Source organism: Rhododendron vialii, chromosome 7a (genome assembly GCF_030253575.1).
Source record: "Rhododendron vialii isolate Sample 1 chromosome 7a, ASM3025357v1".
Classification (NCBI taxonomy): domain Eukaryota; kingdom Viridiplantae; phylum Streptophyta; class Magnoliopsida; order Ericales; family Ericaceae; genus Rhododendron; species Rhododendron vialii.
In genome coordinates, this window is record NC_080563.1 from 36,128,621 (window position 1) to 36,151,331 (window position 22,711).

Below are 22,711 nucleotides of genomic sequence, written 5' to 3' on the forward strand. Positions count from 1 at the left end.
GGAATCGTACATTATATAGATCTCGTCGAGTACTTCAACCATGCAAAATTTGATGTTGATCGAATGCCGTTCAAAGCCTCAGTTCTTTCTTGGAGAAAATTTAGTGGACACGCTGGATCGAAAATCACTTTCTGATGATTCAATGTGTCCATTACATTTTTTCCAAGAATAATGCTTTCTAATGAGGTATTGAACGGCATCCGATCAACACCAAATTTTGCATGGTTGAACTACTCGACAAGATCTACATAATGTACGATTCCGATCATCAATGTCGGCCCGGTGTGAGCCGAAAAAGACAGAACTATACGGGAAGCTCCCCTCCCATACCTCCTCTCTCCCATTACTGGAGAGGAGCTGCTTCCAAACTGTGGAATTTTTCCATCTAAGGTACTGTTATATGTAAGTAACTTCTGAAAGGACATCTAGCTAGGTCGTCAAAAAATCAAGTTGGATAAAACACATTATAAACAAATATGGACCATACGATTGCTGTAAATGTTAATTAGGAGATAGGATAAGTTGATGGTATTATGATAAAAGCAATACACAAATACTTGATTATTTTGGCCTCTCGCCGGGTTTTATGATATTTCATATGGAGTATGGCCCAATAAAAAACGAGTGTTTTAGACTCATGATCCGTATTTTGTTTTGGGAAGCATATCTAAACCGTTAAATCAAGCTTTAGAAAGCATGCATGTCAGAAACAATCACTGACCGTACAATTTACTCGGACCACTTTATAAATTAGGAGTGATTTTACGGTATTTCTATTAAAATTAAAAAAGAGAAATACAAATGCATGCTTACGGACCAATAGAAAGCGAGGGATTTAGTGTCACGATCCGCAACGCGTCAAAAAGCACATCCAAACTGTCAAATAAAGCTGGACAAAGCACATCAGAAGTAATAACTAACCGTACGATCCACTTTAACTTTTTTGAAAATACGAGCGATTATTATTATTTTAGTTGAAACCAAAATATATTGCCTACAATTGCACAATTATGGACCAATAGAAAGCAAGAATTTTAGTGTCGCAATCCTCTAATTACTTAATGGAACACATTCAAACCGTCAAATTAAAACCAAGAAAACACAAAATAAATAATTGCTGGCCGCACGATTAAACCACCACATTAACCGAAACCCCGCCCCTAACCGCCTCATAAGAAGCCTATAAATACTGTCACCAACGTGCCACTTCTCTCACCACCTTAATCATATCACTCTCTTCCTTCCTTTTCTGTTTGTTTCTTGAGAAAAAAAAAAAGAAGCAAAATTTCAGATGGCTCGTACGAAGCAAACTGCTCGCAAGTCCCACGGGGGAAAGGCACCAAGGAAGCATCTGGCGGTCAAGGTTCTCAATTCTACTCTCTTGTTTATCACTTTTTACGTGCGTCGTTCTAGTTCTTCTACTCACGGTTTTTAATAAAAGCCGGTACTTATTGTAACGCCATTACATAACAAGATTCTGTACCTCTCTAATACTGTTATTTACCTTGATTGATAGTCTAATATTGGCCGATATATATATGGCTATATCACCGTTACTGTTACGTTTTTCGATTTTTAATATGCTAGCTGCTTCTGCTCTTGAAGTAGGGAATTGGTTCTCTCCATTCTTGTTTCCTAAACGTGTGTTGTGTTTTATGCTTTTATTTTTTATTTTTGTTGAAGGTTGCTCAATGTGTTCGCAAATCGGTCCCGACTACTGGGGGAGTGAAGAAGCCCCACCGATTCAAGCCCGGAACTGTTGCTCTACGGTTCGTCCTGCTAATTTCTGTTCCGACAGTTTTACTCATGAATTCAAATACTAATACTTGTTTCCGTATGCTGAATTTGTGATTTGGTGGTACAGCGAAATTCGCAAGTACCAGAAGAGTACCGATCTCCTGATCCGGAAACTGCCATTCCAGAGGCTCATTCGTGAGATTGCTCAGGACTTTAAGGTCAGATTTTTGATCTACTAAAGTTTGTTATGGTCTATTTGGCGTTATGCCTGTTGTGTCTAATTTTCCATCTTATTTGTATAAGAATGTAAGATTCGGATACGTCTGAGCATAATTTCTTTTTGGTTCCTTACTGTTTTGATCTCACTATTACGGGAAAGACTACGATATACACCATTTATTTGAGTTAGTATCATATGCACCCCCAAAATGTTATGAATTATAGTGAAAATATTACGAATCGTATTGCTAAAAAGTTACAAATCGCATTTGAACCCTTTTAAGGGATGTGTATTGTAAACTTTCCCCACCATTACAGTTAATCCAATCCGTTTGTTCCCTGCCAAATCTCACCATCTTTCAAGTTTCACCGAGAAACAAACACGAGACTTCTATTTTCTCATTTTGTGTCCTTTCTAACCACATCTCCCCCAACACAGCAACCAAACTTGAGAAAGTTGCTCAAACCGAACAGGTCATTACCGAGTTTTAGGTACTTATGGAAGTGTATTGAATGTTGGGTGCAGGCTGATCTGAGGTTCCAGAGCCACGCAGTCTTGGCATTGCAGGAGGCAGCAGAAGCATACCTTGTTGGGCTGTTTGAAGATACTAATCTCTGTGCTATTCACGCCAAGCGTGTCACCATCATGCCTAAAGATATTCAGCTCGCAAGGAGGATTAGGAGTGAGAGGGCTTAGTTTTTCTTAAATGGTGCCATGGGGGGGCTACCATGTGAAGCAAATGTAGTCGTGCTTCTTGATGATGGTAGCCTATGGAAAATTCAGGGGTTTGTTTAGTTGCTTTGAAAGCTATTAGTAGTAATAAAACTGTGGTGCTATGAAGTATGGATTGATGCAAAGTACTCTTACTCTGGTGCAATGTTATGTTTCCATCTGGTTTTTTCAATTTCTGATGTTTTTAGAAATACTTAGTTTTGTTTTTCTGATGTTTAACGCTTGCGCAGTTTATCTTGTTTGGCTATGTCCTCTTTTTCTGCCATTAAAAGAACATGGGAAACGGAATTTTAAGAAGGCCGGACTTGAGGATATTAACTGAAGTTCAATTATTAATAGGCCGGGCTTGGGCCTGGGTATGTACCAATTGTTATTATCTAGTATAAGCTGAGAATATTAAATGAAATCCAATTATTAATTGGCCGGGCATGGACATGCACCAGTGTCATTATTATATAGTATAAGCCAGACCCCGACCCAGCCCGTGTATGTGCACCCCTAAGTACAATGCTCAATGGCCAAACCAAGCAATGGGGCTTCCCTATGTGGAGGTTGAATCTGATAACAAGCAAAGGTACGAGTGCATCTGAATTGATGCCTCTCCAGTCTCCGCCAGAGGTCTCAGCTCTGGTGTTTGACATTCGGGATCCCATTAGCGAGGGGAATTTCAAACTTTCGTGGGTTAGAAAATCGGCCAACATGGTGGATCAGGCTCAGGCTCACCAAGTTGCAGTTATGGTAGCCAAAGGAATTATCTCTAGATTGGATTTCTTCCGGTCCCCCTAGAGTCTTGTTGATTTTGGATTTAGTTTCTTAGGCTCAAGCATCTGCATTTTTTTCAGATCTAAAATAAAGGGAAAATCATAGCGGATTGTTGTCTACGTGATTTCTTAGGTTTTATTTAACAATTTGAATGTATTTTTGTTTAGTGACTTGAGAATCGGGAAATTCAGATGCGTAAATCATATTTATTCCGTATTTTTCATAAAATTTGGGAGCCAAAAGAATCAAGAATTTTTTTATTTCATACTTTATTTGAAGTACGATGATTTAATCCAATTTCTTAAATCAAATTACCGGGAACAATGATAATTATTTGAGTTTTTTTTTTCCGGACTTGATGTAACAGTTTGGATGTACTTTTATAAGTAAATTGTGAATGGTGACACTGAAACATAAGCTTTCTATTGGTCAAGATTATCCCTGAAAATTAGAAGTCAAAATTATCTCACCTTTTAATGTGTTTAGCTGAAGTACCATCAAGAACAATCAATTATCGATTTGAGTTATGAGCGAAATGCACATAGAAACCAATGCCATTTTTCCACGGGAAGGAATATTCGTAGTTAGGAAAACCTAAGGTCTGTTTATGAAATTTGTCCAAAAAAGGAAAAATTATCAAAACCATCCCCAAGGTTTCTAAAAATTGTAGATTACCCCCTCTCGTTTAGAAAATTATTAAATACCCCTTATCTCATAAGAGTCATAACAAACTACGCCCTTTACGTGATGTAGACACTAGAAAATTCGAACAAATTTGTCTGAAATCATCAAATTCTAATTACAGCAGACCAAAATATCTTTTTTAGAATGTGAAAGGCTATTTTCACGCTTTTGCAGCCTTTCAAAGGCTACAAACAAAAGGACAATGTGGTCTATTGTTACTGGAATCTGATGATGCCAGACAGATTCTGTTGCATTTCTAGTGGCTCCATGACAACAGCCGAGCAATTTGTCGAGGGACGAGGGATTTTGTATTTCCCAAACGAGAGGGGGTGAATGATTCAGTGTCACAAATACTTGATTAATTATTTTGGCTTCTGGGTTTTGTGATATTTTAATATGGAGTATGGACCAATAAAAACCGAGTGTTTTAGACTCATGATCCAATTTTGCCTTGGGAAGCACATCTAAACTGTTTAATCAAGCTTCAAAAAACACATCAGAAACAATCACTTATTGTACAATTTACTTGGATCACGTTATAAATTAGGAGTGATTTTATGGTATTTCTGTTAAAATTAAAAAAGAAGAATACAAATGCATGGTTATGGACCAATAGAAAGCAAGGGATTCAGCGTCACGATCCGCAAGTCGCCTCAAAAAGTGCATCCAAGCCGTCAAATAAAGTTGAACAAAGCACATTAGAAAAAGTTATTGACCGTACCATCCACTCTAACTTTTCCAAAACATGAGCAATTAGTATTATTTTAGCTGAAACCAAAATACATATTACCTACAAACTCACAATTATGGACCAATAGAAAGCAAGAATTTTAGTGTCTCAATCCTCTAATTACTTAATGGAGCACATCAAACTGTCAAATTAAAACCAAGAAAACACAAAATAAATAATTACTGGCCGCACGATTAAACCACCACATTAAAACTGAAAATCCCGCCCCTAACCGCCTCATAAGAAGCCTATAAATACTGCCACTAATCTTACCACCTTCTTCATAATCACTCTTCCTTCCTTCTGTTTGTTTCTCGGGAAAAAAAGCTAGCAAGATTTTCAGATGGCTCGTACGAAGCAAACTGCTCGCAAGTCCCACGGAGGAAAGGCGCCGCGGAAGCATCTGGCGGTCATGGTTCTAAATTCTACCTCTCTTGTTTATCACTTTTTACGTGCATGGTTCTAGTTCTTCTACTCATGGTTTTCAATAAAAAGCAAGTACTTATCGTATAAGCCGTTACGTAACAAGATTCTGTACCTCTGGGATACTGTTATTTACCTCGATTGATACTCTGATATTGGCCGATATATGGCTGTATTACCGTTACTGTTACGTTTTTTGGATTTTAATATTCTGCTTCTACTTTTCTTTGTTCTCTCCATTTTTGTTTCCTAAACGTGATGTGTTTTATGCTTTTATTTTTGTTGAAGGTTGGTCTAGGTGTTCGCAAATCAGTCCCGGCTACTGGGGGAGTGAAGAAGCCCCATCGATTCAAGCCTGGAACGGTTGCTCTTCGGTTCGTTGTGTTAATTTCTGCTCCTAAAGTTATACTAAATTCAAATTATTTTTTTGTTTCCGTATGCTGAGTTTGTGATTTGTTGGTATGATGTACAGCGAAATTCGCAAGTACCAGAAAAGTACCGATCTCCTGATCAGGAAACTGCCGTTCCAGAGGCTCATTCGTGAGATAGCTCAGGACTTTAAGGTCAGATTTTTGATATGTTAAATTTTGTTACGGTCTATTTGGTGTCCAGCGTGTTACTGTCTGTTTCGATCTCACGATTACCTTAAATCGAGTAGGGCTTTTTTCCTCGCGAAATCACACCATCTTTGAATGAGGATCCGATCCATAGAAAACACGAGACTTCTATTCTCTCTCCTTTCTAACCATATCTCCCCAAACACAGCAAACCAAACATGAGAAAGTTATCAAAGCGAACAGGTCATTAGACTCGTTACTACTAAAATTTAGGTACTTATGGAAGTGTTGAATTTTGGTTGCGTGCAGGCTGATCTGAGGTTCCAGAGCCATGCAGTGTTGGCATTGCAGGAGGCAGCAGAGGCATACCTTGTTGGACTGTTCGAAGATACCAATCTCTGTGCAATTCACGCCAAGCGTGTCACCATCATGCCCAAAGACATTCAGCTTGCAAGGAGGATTAGGAGTGAGAGGGCTTAGTTTTTGCTCATGAGCGTCTAGGCCGACTAGTCAGCGCCTCGAGATTAGTCGGTTTTTCATATTTTTTTTTTCCAAGTATTTTCCCGTTCCCCAAAGTTAGTAGTAGTAGTAGATGATTGTTCGTAATAAGCCAAACTTTGGTGCTATGAAGTATTGATTGACGCAAAAGTACTTTTCTACTCTGGTGTAGTGTTGTGTTAATTTCCATCTGGTTTTTTCTGTCTGATTTATAAAGTACTCCTTCCGTCCCAATTTGTTTGTTCACATTTCAACTTTCAAGTGTCCGAAAACATTTGTCCATTTGACTTCTAATGGAATCAGAGCACTACTTCTTCTTTTTTCCCTCGTGAGTGGTGGTTTCTTCCTTCGAAGTTTTTATAAGTGTTTTATGTTGAATTAAATCCAGGATGCAACTTTGTCAATGCCTCGTGGAACCGTATGCTAAACTCTCTCTGGCGGTATATAAATAGCTTATGCCTTCTAATTTTGATTCATAATTTAGCGCTGAAATACCCACAACGACTTTTATCTTTTGGAAAAATAAAAAATGAAGATCGATGCCTTGCTAGGTCGGGGGAACATACCAGAATATGTTGGACACCCAATAACTAATCTAACTCAAAATATACTGCATGTACGTCCGTAGATGATAACAAAGAACATTATGGAGATTTACAATCCGAAGGTTGTACGGAGATCCCAAGAAGCACAGGTATCTTAAACACTCAACAATATAATCTCTGTTAGAATACTTAGATTTTCTAGTTAATTATCATGAACAAATGACCAATGACCTTTATATAGTGGTCTAAAATCATCAAGAACATGGTGGCTCACCAAGTTGGAGTTATGGTAGCAAAAGGAAGTTCATCTCCAGATTGGATTTCTGTTCCTAGCTCTCCTGGCTTAGAGTCTTCGCTGATTTCGGATTTAGTTTCTTCTTCATATCCTTTTGGCATTTTTCTCTGATACAAAATAAAAAAGGTACTAAATGATATGGCCAACTGTGGTCTATGTGATTTCTTCGGTTTCATTTAACAATTTGAACGTGTTCTTGTTGACTTGGGAATCGTGAAAGTCAAACACTCGATTCATATTGTTCCGCATTTTTCATAAAATTTACGAGCCAAAAAAGTGAAGATTTTTATTTTATTTTATACTGTATATTTGAAGTACAATGATTTACTCCAATCTATTAAATCAAATTATATTGAGCAATGATAATCTTTTGGATGTATTTTCCGGTTTGATGTAATGGTTTGGATGTGCTTTTGAAAGTAAATTGTGAATTGTAACACTAAAACACAAGCTTCCTATTGTTCAAGATTGTCCCCGAAAATTTGAAGTCAAAATTATCTCACCGTTGAATTTATTTTTTCTATTTAATGTGTTTAGCTGAAGTACCATCAAGAACAATCAAATCAATCGTCGATTTGAGTTATCGGCGAAACGCACATAAAAATCAATGCCATCTTTCACACGTACGTAAAGAAATTTGTCAAAAAAAGAGAAGGGAAAATTACCAAAATCACCCCAAGGTTTCGCGATGTAGCCGCTAGAAAATTCGAATAAATTTGTCTAAAGTTATCAGATCCTAGTTACAGTAGGCCAAACTGTTTATTTTTCAATAGGTGAAAGGCTATTTTCATGCTTCCGCGGCCTTTCACAAGCTCCAAAGGACAATGTGATCTATTGTAATTAGAATTACTTTGTGTTTGACAGATTCTGTTGAATTTTCTAACGGCTACATCACGACAGGCGAGTAATTTGTCGTGAGACAGATGATATTTTATAATTTCCCAAACGTGAGGGAGAAATCTATATAATTTGCAGAGACATTGGGGGTAATTTCGGTAATTTACCCAAAACTGAGAGGATAAATTGGTTGAAGGTGGTGAAACAGCCTCTCTCTCTCCTCTCACTGAAGCTATGGGCTCGCAATGTTGCTTCGGAGGCCTCAAACTCGCTTCTTCCTCCATTCTCACACCCCTCCCCAGAACCCTAACCCTAGCCCTCCTCCTCCTCCATCGCCACCGCCCGTCCCGTAGACCCCCACTTCCACTCACCGTCAGAGCTCTCTCCTCTCCGGCTATCCAAACTGCTCCCTCCATGTTCCCCGACGAAAAAGGTCGCCCAAATTTCTCTCCAAATTCTGCGTTTGTATTGTTTTTTATTTGTTTTTCCGAGCAATTAAACCAAGGTTCTTGCTAATTGCCGCCCACTAGGCGATTGACGATTGACAATATGCATATAATTATAATGTCAAACAAATTACTCATTCATTCCAATTTGTTATTTGCTCATTACGGGAATTCTTCCTTTTATTGACCAAAAAGTTTTTGGATTGGAAAATGTTTAAATTTCCCTGAATACCCTTTTGCTTTTCTTTTTTTTTTTAAACTTAGTATTTCCTTCACCACAAAACTAAAGGGGTAAAATTGCTACTTTAGCCTTTTGGTGGTTGCTAATTTTGGAAAATTGCAAATAATTTGGGACAACTCAAAAAAGAAATATGAGCAAACAAAAAGGGATGGAGGGGGTAAAATTTTAAAATACATCTCACATATATCAAGGCACATTCAAACGGATATCAAAACACTTTTCTCGGATATCAATACACCTTTTGCACATTATCCACGGCTCAAAAAACTTTGGTGGGCATTTTCGTTAGACCAGAGTAGTTGTTATTGTTTGTTTGGGGCTTGACTTGGGGTTAGTGTTGGTGGCTATGATGCACGGACACGGACGCGGGGGACACGAGAATTCTAAAATAATGGGGATACGGACACTGCAGGAAACACGCTACGTGTATATTTTATTTATTTTTATTTTCAATTTTTTCAAGTTTAAATGGCAAAATGTGAACAAAACGAAAAATCCATAGTTCCAATACCATTCAAACAAAACAAGATATCCATAAGTTCAATACAACCCTATTGAAAAATTACACTTTGACCCCCGCTGTGTCCCCATCGATGTCTCCCCGTTTTCCCAGCCGTGTCCCTCTCAAAAATTTAAATTAAATTATGGGACACGCCACGTGGTGTGTCCCATACGTGTCCCCGTGTGTCCCCGCCGTGTCCCCGTGTCTGACACTGCAATACGTCGACCTCTAGAGGTGTCGGTGCTTCATAGGTTGGTGGTGTTTTTGTTGTTGTGTGGATGCAGTTGTTAAGCCTCAATGGAAAGCGTCGATAGATTTCAAGTGGATACGGGACAACAAGGTGGCGATGGCAGCCAACATTGAGAACCGGAATTCCAGTGCTAATTTGGAACTTGTTCTTGAACTCTATGAGAAAGTGCTAACTGTTCAGAAGGTTAGTGTTCTGTTATACCTATCGTCTCGAGGATATAGTATTCGCTACGTTGTTTGCTATGTTGATTCCTGCTGAATATCAATTCAGTGGTTAAAAATGTGGACTTGTGTGCTTGGAACAGAGAAATTGTTGAGAAAAGCGTCAATTTATCTTAGTGTTGCCAATGGGGTCTTGGGGAGCCAATTTTTTTTAGAAATTTTGAATTGTGCATTGTAGGTTATATTAGATTTTCAGATTATAATGAGAATCCTAAAAGTATTTTGATGATATGAGCAGAATAGATTTTATCGAAGGGTTTTATGAGTGAAAGTATAATCAGAATCTAAAAAGCTCCTCCAGTGGTGATTCTTAGATTCTGCATTCTTTAGTTCCTTCATTTTTTAGAATGCATTTTGACGTAATATATAATACATTCCTGAAATGTCAGCCAAACACCCACGAATGTGTTAATTCAAAGTAGAAAATTCAAAAGTTTGATTGCCAAACCCCTAAGTGGTTTAGAATGCAGAAGTTTTCTTTTATGAGGGGATTGGTCAGGAGTTGTTAAAGGTGCTAATGAGTAATCGCTTACGGGATGGGTTATGTAAGGTGCAAAGATTATTTGTTTGTTTGTTTGTTTTTTTTTTTGTAAATTCCAACTTTTATCACTTGATATGGGAGTTCAAGTCCATGCCTATGGAAATAAAATTTATTTTGTCAATGGGTAATAGTTTGTATAAGTTAATATATGCAGAATTTATTTCACATTGTGCATGAGTTATGAGACTCTGAGCATTACAAATTGACGGTACTATCCTTTCTTAAGCCTGCAATTGTTTTATAAACTTCAAAGAGGTCCAGCCTAATTTGCGCCTCCAAATCTCGAAATTATGTTTTAAATGCTGTACAATGAACACTGAAACCTAGTGCTTGGTCAATAAGAAGGGAACGGTGCTCTGTCTCTTCCCCCCACCTCCCCCCCTCCTTCCACCACCGCCACCACCAATCCCATCCCATCCCCGTCAGCATCGCCACATGCATGCGTGTTGTTCTGGTAGCCTTAGAAATGAAATATGAAGAAGAAATTCATGTTTTGGATTAGTTGCCTCAAGTGGATTGTGACACTGAATCTAAGAAAAGCATGTGGCCTTTTCAGTTGCAAGAGGATAATTCTCTTAAAAGAAGCAATGCTTTAGTTTAAATGATTTTGGTTTAACGCACCAATACCATAGAAAGTCTGGTTTATTGTCAAACATTGCTAACAATCACTCACAGATAGCAGGAAGTTGAACAGCTTCGTGCTGAAAGGAATGTGGTTGCAAATAAGATGAAAGGAAAACTGGAACCTGCTGAGCGTCAAAAGCTAATAGAAGAAGGTCTGGCAATTACTGTTGGCATTGTGCTTTCATCCATTTGGTTTAGTTTGTCTTATTCTTTCCTTTGATACACTTTTTCCAGGAAAGAATTTGAAGGACAGACTTGTTTCTGTAGAAGAAGACTTGCTTAAACTTACAGATAAGCTTCAGCAGGAAGCACAGCGAATACCAAATATGAGCCATCCAGACGTTCCAGTAGGAGGGGAGGATTGTTTTGTGTTAAGAAAAATGGTAATGCTTCATCCCTCTCCCTATCGCTCTCTGTTGCCCGAGATGAGTGTGTTCTTATGGATTTATTTTCCATTCTACTTGTACATTTGAAGGTTGGTAGCCCTCGGGTGTATCACTTCCCTATTAAAGATCACCTTCAACTTGGGAAGGACCTTGATCTCATGGACTTTGATACTGCTGCAGAGGTATTTCTTCTATTTTGATGCAACAAAGTTTGGATTGTCTTTGTGGAGGCTTGAAAGTTGTTGTGAATTCTGTACTTTATGTATTAGTATCTCCCTATGAGTTGGCAATAGTGTTGCTCCATCGAAATGACGTGTCAGGTTCCCTTGGTGATAATCTACAAGCACCACAACATTAAGACTTTGTTTGGTTTTGGTTTTGGTTTTGAGGGAGGTTTTTGGGGTAACGAGTGGAGAGAGATAAAGATAGACATGAGACTAATAATAATAGGACAGAAACTTATTGGGGACTGTGCGCAGAGAGAGGGGTTGGTTTTAGAGACCCAAAAGCGAACACAGTTATAAACTTGACTACTTGAGTACAAGCACCACAAGTTTTCTCTCCTGATCTTACATCTTGATCCCTATGGTTGATAATGTATGCTTTCACAACATATAATGCCTATTGCTGACAGGTGGTTGTGCGGCCTTGAAACATGTCGAAAATCAAGTTGGATAATTTTGTGCCTCATTATTTACCCTCATACCTCTCCTAAGTAGTTTTGCTATAGCTCATGATATCGGATCGCTCTCTTTAGTCTTTACGACAAATTTTATTTGAGTCGGTTCAGGCCATGGTTTCCTTCCATATCAATGGAAATATACTGCTCTGGCTCCTACCTTATATAATTATATTTGATTTTGCTTCTTCATCGGTACAGGTCAGTGGGTCAAAATTTTACTACCTCAAGAATGCAGCAGTTCTACTAGAGATGGCCCTTGTCAACTGGACAATCTCGCAACTCATGCGAAGGGGATTTACACCTCTGACAACCCCAGAAATTGTGAGATCTTCCATTGTTGAAAAATGTGGCTTCCAGCCTCGTGGAGAAAATACCCAGGTTTGTTGGTATCTTACTATTTTCTCTTTCTCCCTGAGACGTAGGTTTGTCGAGATCATTCTCTGGTTAGTAACTGCCTCTTCTGAACATGAACTTGAGAGAATGGCTGTAGTTCATTTTTTATTCCATTTGTCATATTTTGTCTTTCACTTAAACTAATACTGGATTAATATTGTTCTGCTGATGGTGGATTAGACTCTTCAATTTTGTTCTGTATTTGAGTTTTTGTGTCTCAGAATGAGATCGGAATGAGAGTCCTTGAACTTTCAACCATGATATTCGAAATCCTTTTGATTGTGATATTTGGGCTTTTCCTCCCTCTACTATACTTTTTTGGATTGGCAAATGGGTTGGTTTTGGGATTAATACTTTGCATGAAGTTATTTGTTGTTTCAAGAACATTGGACAACCTAAGCTGATAGTGATTGGGTTAGCTCTTTCTTGATATTTTTACCAAACACTACAGGTTTATTCTATAGAGGGTAGTGATCAATGCCTCATTGGCACTGCAGAGATTCCGGTGGGAGGAATTCATATGGATTCTATTCTTGCAGAGACGTCATTACCTTTAAAGTATGTGGCTTTATCCCATTGCTTTCGTACTGAAGCTGGTGCTGCAGGCACAGCGACAAGGTAAATCAAACTGCAATTAATCATGTCTATGGAAGCTACTTGAATTTCATCTATTCCGTTTGTATGGGTGTCTCTATGTTCGAATTCCAATGCACTTGAACAATGGAAATCCTCTACAATAGGGTTTTCCTGTTGATGGATAAGGTTGAGCACTTGAACCTTTTCCAGAGTTTTCTAATCTTTCATGCTTCCTTTCCATTTTTTTCCAATTCTCCTGTTTATGGGGATACATGTAATTGCCCTTATGGTACATTGATCTGCAATTGCTACATATCTTTCGGGTAACTATATTGCTCAGAAATGCTTTATATACCTCTTGCATTGATCCGTGCCACAATGCCACATATAGGAATTATTAAACATCTTATATTGGGCCTATATACTGAAGGGTCACCCATCACTAAGCAGAGGCCATTTTTCCCTTTTAGGGTGGACTAATCTTTGATGTGTTATTTTTGTATTCACTTGCTAGTTGTTCCCTCAAAGACTGCTGATAGTCCTAAACTGAAAATGATTAAAGAAGTGACAACAATGAGAAAATTGAAAAAAAAGAAGCAGCATTTAATCCTAATGATAGTTATCAGTTACTATTTCTGTTTCTGCTTACTTTTGGTTCTCTTCCATATTGATATATTGGCCACCATCCTGGAGCAGGGGTCTTTATCGAGTCCACCAGTTCACCAAGGTAGAGATGTTTATCCTTTGCCGGCCTGAGGAAAGTGAATCTTACCATGAGGAGTTAATTGGAATTGAAGAGGACCTCTTCTCGTCACTAGGCTTCCATTTCAAGTAAGTATTCACACCCCTCTTACCACGTTTGTAATATTTAAATGGTCACCAGTAGCTTTGTTTTGGATCGATGCATTCATTGGCTGTAATGTTGAGCCTTCGGGCAGAACTTTGGATATGGCTTCAGGAGATTTAGGTGCACCTGCTTATCGAAAGTTTGATGTGGAGGCATGGATGCCGGGATTAGGACGTTTTGGTGAGGTATGAAGCAGTAATTTTTGTGTATTTGGGGGGGGGGGGGGGGGGTTGTATATATGCATATCCCTGTATCCTTTGCTAATACACCTTTTTAAACGTGAATTCTTGTATTCTCATTATCCAGATTGTTTTGCAATTCAAGCATTACGTCACATCAAAATAGGCAAAAACAGTTTTGAATTTGTTGGTTGCGTCTGTTAACAAATTGCATGAATCATAACTATGTAATAGAATAGTGAATCGTAAGCTACTTCACGATTCTGTTCCATAAAGATTCTGCTGTAGATTCTATTAATTTTGCATGAATTATGGATGGTGCGATTTTGATGACTATGATGTAGAGCATGTTGTAGGGTTGTTGCGGGTCCAACAAGAGTTGATACCTTTTAACTATGTTGCGTAAGCAGTTACACAAACATTTCCCCACATCACGACGTTTTGGTTCAGTAAATCTTCTTATCTCATTTGTCGTATTATTTTTTGGAACAGATATCAAGTGCATCAAACTGTACAGACTACCAAAGTCGCAGACTTGGGATACGGTACCGTCCAGAAGCCATGTCAACAAATCCCAAAAAGGGTAAAGGCAATCTTCCTCCACCGGAGTTTGTGCATGCGTTAAATGCCACAGCCTGTGCTGTCCCGCGGATGATTGTATGTTTGCTCGAGAACTATCAAGAAGAAGATGGTTCTGTTGTTATCCCCGAGCCATTGAGGCCCTTTATGGGTGGGCTTGAGGTCATTAGGCCGAAGTCCCGATAGGGAAATCTGATACAAGATGCATTTTTAAAAAAAAAAAAGAGACTGAATTTGCGTTGTTACTTGAATGATTAGTTTTGGCAAATTCATGTGACTTAGTTCATCAAAGGGTTGCAGTTGGTGGGAAGTTGAGTTTGTTTACTGAATCACACATTGCTTTCAAATTTTGAGTTAAATTCAGTTGTCTTTTTCTTTTCCTTTGGGGGGTTTCTCGGATCTTGACATGAGCATGGACCGAATTTGTTAGATTTTATGAGAAATAGGGAACTAAGGATCAAAGGATTTTAAGAACCGAAGTACTAAACTGTAAAACCTATACGACTGTATAACCTATACGACTAACCAATCCAAACTTGTAGATAACAGTTCAGTTCCAACCTTTGAATTCCGGTTCTTTTTTCTAGTAAAGAAACTTGAACTTGGTTACAAACAAATCAAATTTGTGTAGAATCGAAAGAGAACTTATTTTATAGGGTTATCCCAGTTGAAATATAAAATCTGCTTACATCAAGATAACTGCAGCTCGGACGGATTCCAAATCGAAACTGTGCCATAAATTCGCTAACTAGACTGTTCAATTCGGTTCTCTCAATTTCTGGACTGGAATCAGATGGGACTACTAAAAAGCAAAAAAAAAAACGCAGTTTCAACGGTGTTTTGCTCACCTGTTCATGAATCTCAATACATTCCTTCTTTCTTTTTTTTGAAGAAAATACAGTAACACTTGGCTGTACCATAAGAAGATACTATTACTTGCCTTTAGAAACGATAACAAAACTAAAATCCTGAATGCTGTAACACTTGGATTTGATGCCGAATGCACTTATCTAAACCTTAAGAACTCCAAAGGGAAAACTCACATGAATGGTATAGAGTTGTTACTTCATGGGTACATGGTTTCATCTCTATAGTTTCAACTTGCTCAGATCAACTCTCTGAACAGGATATGTGTATGCCTCATAATCGATTTGTTGGCCCAAGGAACTCATCTTTGTAAGGGCAGTTATTAGATCAACCTGAAAAGAAAATAACCAAATCCGCTAGCATAATTAGATAACAGCAATGCAGCAGAAAAGAACATCATATCCTTAATTTAAAATTCGTGTATTACGCATTGAAAATTAGCTGTTTGATTATTCTACATGTCTGCCCGGTAGAACGGTTTTGGCAGAAGTTGATGCCAAAAATGGGCTGAAAGTAACATCAAAATTTTTTGAAATACCTATGTGTTAGTTGGTGAAGTTGAAGTCACTTGTTTTATTGTCTAAATATTGTTTTCAGAAAATGTCAAAAGTCTAAACAGGCATATGTTTAATAACTGCGCTCATTCAAAAAAATTTCAAAATTTGTCGAAACGAAAAAGGTGGTTTCCCTTGTTTTCAAATAAAGCTTTCTTATCTCCTCCTTTATCCACCACCTTCGGCCACCCCCACTTCTTGCTACCACCCCCAGCCACAGCCTTTGGCTACCCCACATCCAGCCAGGGTCGGCCCCGATTTTTGGGTTGCCCAAGCCTGACCCCTAGCTTGGTTGCCCACTTACTATTAAGTCATAAAAAATAAAGACATACAAGTAAAACGAAAATAAAATTAAGGTTACACTACTTTTAGCTTGAATTATGTCAAAAATACCACAATTTTTAATGTTGTTATCGTACTTTAACTTATTCAAGAAATCATTTTTAATTGAGATTATAGATAGTCAATCCATGCTTAATCTCTCTCGTGGCAACGTAGTATGAAGGTAAGTTTTTATCAATTTCATCTTAGAAAACTCCAATCCGCAAAGCAATTGTAATGGGCAGTGCGGCCTTAACATTTTTAGGGGCCTGAAGCAAACTCTTTGTATTGGGCTCCCTCCATCTTCAAGAGTTCTTTTAAGAAAATTAGAAAAATTCAAGCTAAAAGGATACAACTATAAAAGATAAAATAAACTCAAAAAGATATGATTGTAATATTTTTGTTTTTTAAGAACATAAGAAAGTATCCTCAAAATTTAACTATGATTTGGGTGAAAAAACTAATTAAACATGTTAGCTCACTTGATTCTTTTCAATTTTCACTATTGGGATTTTCTTTTTAATCAAATGTAAGAACATATCACTTGTACAATCGTAATATTATTGATTGCGAAGGCGAAAAAATGTAGCCAGAAATAACAAAAATAGAGAGAAAAAAAGGGAAAGAAGGGCTTGTTGAGAGAGAGAAAAAAGAGAGGAAAAGTGGGCGGCTGCCTGGGAGTCAAACTCGGTTCACTCAAAACTTAGCAAGCAGGCGCTGACAACCAAACCAAAATAACTCTTCGAATTACTTGTGGAAACTTTTTATTTATTTATACATAACATACGTTTCTTTTCTTTTTCTTTTTCTTTTTCTTTTTCTTGTTCGGCGGTTGCCCAGCCCGGAAGCCCGGGGGCTTGCTGGGCTTACCTCTGGGCCGGCCCTGCATCCAGCCACCACCTACGGCCACTGGCTGCAACCTCCCGCTTCCGCATCCGGCTGCTCTTCATCAACCATGTCAAGCCAATCACCTCCGTCCACCCCCAATTGATTTCGGCACAAGTCTTTCAACGTGGCATTTTTCTTTTTGAGAAAAACAAAAGAAAGCTTGATTCTGTTTTTTGTACATGTAAAATTTAAACTGAAAATTTTACCGATCCCACATAAAATCCCTTTCCATTGTGCACAAAATTGTTAGTTTTATTTCCTTGTCCATTTCTTTATCCATCTCACCTATGCTTCACAAAAGCAGAAAAGAGAAATGGTGGCATGGTATTAACCTCGTAGTCAGTTTCGGAGACTGTTTCTCGGCTTCGTTGGTATTTCGTAACCCATGGAGCAACAGCTGGATCGGCAGCCAATAATGCCTCAGTGGCTAGTTGATCAGGACCCAAGAATGCAGACATAACAGCAAGCTGCCCAGCCAAAAAATTGCACAAGTAAAAGGAAAGCACAAGGTTAGTGAGATGCACAACCGAAAGTTAGAAATAACCGAAAGTTAAAAACCGGATATGCTGAAATGATATTCTTCTTGATTATGCCTTTTTAAGAAACTAGCTAGATTGTACTACTTACAACCATTCTGAAATGATATTCTTCTTGATTATGCCTTTTTAAGAAACTAGCTAGATTGTACTACTTACAACCATTGCTACAAAATGGTAAAATCAACCATTTTTGGTATAAACCAATTTTGATAGACAAAACTGATCAATAGAAATCTTCAACACTAAGGACAAAAATTGGTTTATTAAAAGTTGGTTTATCCCAACATGCAGTTTAGAATCATTTTTCTCCTCTTCTTTGAACTTTCTTCAGCTTACACTAAAAAATTCTTACTTTTCTCGTTTGCCTTGACTAGAGGAACTAGAAAACAGAAAAATACGTTAACCAAATTCGTAAAAGGCCACTAATGACAAAAATAAGTTGTGATATTAGTGACAAATTTTGTACCGAAACAAGGCCATACCATGCTAGTTTGACGTCACTGTAACTAAAAGGGTAGGGGATCTATCCAGTACGTATCTGAGATAGTCCAAAGGCATGTGAGAAAAGTTGTGGGTCTGAGGGGCCAACAATGGGATCTGTGACCTGTCACACATTTTTCTACCGTTCCCGATGCTTACAGCAGAGAATCCATTTCCTACTTGCAAAATACCTGACGAGGACCGAAGCCAACGGCTGCAAATTTGTCTTTCATTTCCTGAACGCTTGCTTTCTCCCACTGGGGAACCCTCCCCTCTGGATCTGCGTCTGGGGCATCTGACCTCCCAAACTGCCTATCAAACAAGCCCCACTGTTGGCACACACACACACACACACACACACACAAAATTTGTATGCATTAAATCAATAGCTCCACCATATTCTTTTGTAAGTGAGGTAAAGATGTATTAATCCCACAGAGAATTGGATGTACAAGGAACTAACCTGCCCATTTGAACCATATGCTGTGTATAGTAAGTTTCCTTTCTCTTCATTCCCACCACATTTACGAATTGCAGAAGCTAGAAAGGTAGACTTTACGGCACTTTGTGCTGCATTGAACGAAGCAAATTGGGTCAGGAGCTCTCAAATGCCAAATGCAAACAAAAGCATTCGCCGTCTTTCACAGACATTACTTTCCGCAACAGAAGCTAAATGAGGTCATCGTAGCTTTATAATTTATCACATTCACATTTTCATTTGATGTACCATGTTCGGATTTGGATCCACATGAAAAAAGAGCAACATTTGTGACCTGGTCTGTCATCGTTTCTCAGCATCTGAAAAGTCCTTTGAAATACAACGATGTTTCGATGATATCATTTCAACCTAATACTAAAAGGGTGTCCCCAGATGTCGTTTCAGAAAAATGGTGATAGATGTGCACAGGACATGCAGGGTTGAATTTTGCATCCTAGGCCCTAGCCTATAGATTGGTCTCCATAAATCCTGTGAAATTGTGAATTGATCGGAAACTCATTAGTCATCATTACTAATTAGTTAACAGTGAACCACCTCTCAGATAAGACACTACGCTTCTAGGGATTATTCCAGATACAGTCATTAATTAAATCTTATTGTAGTTTCATTTACGATAATCAGTTTAATAAATTTCTGTTAGTTTGGGTTGATTTTTGGTGAATTATCTATTTTCAGTAATGATTTTTCATCAATGGATTCCTGTAAACATATGGATGATATATATGCCCACACCAAATGCATCAACCGAACTAGACCAATTTCATCCCTGAAATATAGGTACTGTATAGGAAATCTTGGAGATTAGTATCGGACCTGCACATTGGATGAGATCCGCATATGAAACAGGACCACCCTTTGAATACGAATCTATTTCCTTCTTTGCATCGTCTAACAAGTACAACGCGGCAGTGAGCACCTTATTCTCCGGTCTGTTAATCTCTGAGCTTCAAGCAAGAAAGGATAAAGGACACGAGGAATAAAAATCGAGGTAGCATTTGAGCGAGGAGTTAAAACTTAGCAAGAAACATTAAACAAAATAACATGGAGCTCAAACTGTTAAGCCAAAGGATGCAATTATAAAAACTTAAAGGAAAATCTGGCTCCTCAACCAAACTAAGTCCATCATCCGAACTGACAATTCATTACAAGTTCATAACCTCAACTGTTTTCTCATCCACATTGAATACAACCAAACTGAAACTGTTGGATTGTTTTGGAATTGGCATTTACCGGCCCTAAAGCCATCTGGATCAAGGATTTAAAACATATCAACACTAAGCTTGTGCATGAAATGCTGGCAAAGGCAGGTAGAATGCACAGTTCCATGATTTTATTTAGTCAAATACATTGGAGAATGCACGGAAATGCTGAATTGACAAGTACCTGAACCGTATGGATCCATTTGGGCCCCCAGATTTTGTAGCCTACAAACTTAATGAGAACCAGATCAGCTTGCTAAATCAATATAGGGAAAAAAAAAAACTAATTCTATTTAAAGCTTGGATTTCCAACAGGTAAAACTCTCTCACCTTATCATAGGTCATGATATCATTCAATGCTAAAGTCAGTAAGGATGGAATAAGATATTGGTTTTCCTGAAATAGACACATCAAGTAAGAGCACTTTTGAGGTTGAAATCCCGATGAATTTAATCAACTCTACATAAATGGGCGATTACGCAACAGATCAAGACCAATATAACTAAGCATTACGGTTGGTTTTACCTTTATAGCTGTATAAAGCGTATTCTTGATACTTGCTGTCAAAAAAATTATGTTAGTTCAATTCACTTGACAACAAGTACTCTTAGTGTCCAAAAGAAGTCGAGTGTATGGAGGAGACCTTACACTGAAACTCAGAACGCTGTCTGCGCTGTATCAGATCAGCAGCATTAGCTTCTTTAACAAACGAGCTGGAGCTTGCTATTATTTCCTATGGAGAGACAACAACTGGTAAAAACTCGCCATTACATCACTTCCACTCATGACCAAGATATGGATCTATGAATAACACATCCGTTTACATGGCACTGGTTTGAATGAGTGAAAGAGCATATGTTGTACTCAACCCATCGGGTTTTTTTTCTTCTTCGTATTACTAGGTTTTGGCAGGAATCTTGTTCCAAATCTTTGTGAGTCTACGTAGTTCACTATAATCGTCATAAGAAGGATTTCTTTAGGAATATTAAATCTCAATGTGCATTAAGAATTGGTAAGTTAAGTAACAATAGTAAAGTAAAAATACGGGCATCTAGCGTTGTGGGATGTCTTGGAATCGCGGAAATTAGTCACTCCACAAAAAGGACAGACTGTTTAACTACCATCTCTCATAAATCCCATTGTCTTTTGAAAGTAGGAGATAAGTACACTAGGTAAGACGTGGTATCCAATGTTCAAGCTACACATTGACCTTACCTATCTTGGATTTAGTTTTCATACAAATAGTACAATATCCTAATATAGATAAACTTGGTAGATAGTAATTTCGAGTTCATTTTTGCCGTGTACTTATAATGCCACTCTAGGACTAAAATATGTAACCTTTGTGAGTGATCTATTTATTTCTCGTACATGAATTCAATTAGTTTGCAATTTGGATTATATCATCTAGTTATTCAATTAGCTATTGGGGGTGATCGGTATTCAATCCGAGGCAACAAATGTGATTAGCGGGCGAGTTGTTGTCACTTCCAAGTGGTTTGTGTAGGTTGTTTCGTTTATTGTGGTCGGTTCCCAGGGTAGTCAGAGGCATGTGATTAGCGGGCGGGTTGGGTATTGATTGGGATGCGTTTCGTTCGTTATGATGCCTTGTACTTTCTATCCTTTTAATCATAGTAATTTTACTCTGGTAAATAAAATATTCTCTGTGGTTCGAAAAAAAAGAATATAGCCATCATGTTCAATAAATAACCTAAAAGTCCTAATTGCATAATGGGAAATACTAACAGCATCTTTCACAGGTATTAAGAGGCCAAAAAGTGTAAAAAAGAAAGGGGAAAAAAGAGAGAGAAAGGAATGAATTGGTCTTACCATGCCAATGGTAGCCCCAAAGCATTTAAGAATGTCCCTTCTACCAAATTGATCTTCACTATCATTATCAGCTTCAATCTTGCAGCAAATTTTACTCTGATTACACGAGAGAAATACAGAAAATCATTACCCATTGCCCATTTTCTCGAGAATTAAAAAAAATAAAAAAATAAAAACTCCCGTATGAGTTGGTGGGACAGTATTTTAAAAAAAAAAAAAAAATTGATCGAACAAGAACCAGAAACAAGTTATTTAACATATAAACAATGGTACCCAGAACTTCAAACATATGTATCTACGTTTGAAGCTAAAGACAATGGACTTACAGAAGGAATTGGGTATCTGGAGATAGCAGGAGAAGTGGTGGCGGGAGCTGGGAGAGGAAGCAGAGAAGGGATTGTTGAGATGAAAGAGACCATCCCCATTTCCTCTGCTTCTTGAAAATTAGAGAGAGAGAGAGAGAGAGAGAGAGAGAGTGATCTTTGTGTGTGGGGTGTGGAGATGATGAGCAGGTGATTTGTGTTATCCAATTCCTATCTCAAACCAAAAGTTGGTTTGTTCAAAGAGAGAAACTTACTGTATTTACGTGTTTTGCAGTAGCAATCAATCGTGATCGTGATTGTCCAAAAGTATTGTAAATGGTTCAGATTTTAATGAAACTCTAGGAAAAGTTCAACTCTTTTTCAAAATAATTTTATTTACATCTAAATCGTTCAATATAATTTTGGACGGCAAAAATTGAGTGCTGCAAACGTTTACAACACCTTTGTAAACAAGATTTCCTCTCGTCAGAAAGTTCAAAATAGGTCCCATTTAATGGGTTCTTGAGACTTCAATTGGATTTTTGCACCCGACACAAGAAGACATCCATTTTAAGGCTGTCCACAGTTTGAATTGGATCGAATTCCTATGAATCCAATCATAATTCGTGAGTCACGGATTTTAAAAAATGCAATCCATGTCCGAACGAAAAGTCCTACAGTTCGATTCCAATCTAATTCGTAAGTCACGGTTCGATCTCGATTTTATTCACGATTACCTTCCAAA

At 38.0% G+C, this 22,711-nt stretch overlaps 3 protein-coding genes across 5 annotated transcripts; 2 read left to right on the plus strand and 1 right to left on the minus strand.

Annotated features, from left to right (window-relative positions):
- Nucleotides 1–1,228: 1,228 nt before the first annotated feature.
- On the plus strand, nt 1,229–6,580 carry LOC131332964 (uncharacterized). Its single transcript, XM_058367269.1, has 9 exons — nt 1,229–1,363; nt 1,684–1,769; nt 1,865–1,955; nt 2,483–2,652; nt 3,259–3,427; nt 5,197–5,280; nt 5,577–5,662; nt 5,761–5,851; nt 6,155–6,580. The coding sequence occupies exons 1-9, from the start codon at nt 1,292–1,294 to the stop codon at nt 6,323–6,325; spliced, it is 1,020 nt and encodes a 339-aa protein (XP_058223252.1). The 5' UTR covers nt 1,229–1,291; the 3' UTR covers nt 6,326–6,580.
- A 1,651-nt stretch (nt 6,581–8,231) lies between these two features.
- Nucleotides 8,232–15,372, plus strand: LOC131332041 (serine--tRNA ligase, chloroplastic/mitochondrial-like). 2 transcript variants are annotated; one of them, XM_058366060.1, is made up of 10 exons: nt 8,232–8,453; nt 9,494–9,642; nt 10,904–10,997; nt 11,080–11,228; nt 11,321–11,413; nt 12,112–12,291; nt 12,758–12,924; nt 13,579–13,713; nt 13,821–13,914; nt 14,401–15,372. In XM_058366060.1, exons 1-10 carry the CDS (start codon nt 8,255–8,257, stop codon nt 14,671–14,673), a joined length of 1,533 nt encoding a protein of 510 aa, XP_058222043.1. In that variant the 5' UTR covers nt 8,232–8,254; the 3' UTR covers nt 14,674–15,372. The 2 variants fall into 2 exon arrangements, with proteins under 2 accessions (XP_058222043.1, XP_058222044.1); XM_058366061.1 differs by lacking the exon at nt 8,232–8,453 and having other exon boundaries at nt 9,500–9,642; nt 10,897–10,997.
- LOC131332042 (thylakoid lumenal 29 kDa protein, chloroplastic) lies at nt 15,123–22,229 on the minus strand. 2 transcript variants are annotated; one of them, XM_058366062.1, is made up of 11 exons: nt 21,991–22,229; nt 21,665–21,760; nt 20,483–20,567; nt 20,360–20,394; nt 20,165–20,230; nt 20,019–20,059; nt 19,449–19,579; nt 18,600–18,706; nt 18,328–18,465; nt 17,450–17,584; nt 15,123–15,686 (listed from the first exon to the last, which is right to left on the minus strand). In XM_058366062.1, the coding sequence occupies exons 1-11, from the start codon at nt 22,087–22,089 to the stop codon at nt 15,576–15,578; spliced, it is 1,044 nt and encodes a 347-aa protein (XP_058222045.1). In that variant the 5' UTR covers nt 22,090–22,229; the 3' UTR covers nt 15,123–15,575. The 2 variants fall into 2 exon arrangements, with proteins under 2 accessions (XP_058222045.1, XP_058222046.1); XM_058366063.1 differs by lacking the exons at nt 20,360–20,394; nt 20,483–20,567 and having other exon boundaries at nt 21,991–22,213.
- Between the last annotated feature and the right edge of the window lie 482 nt (nt 22,230–22,711).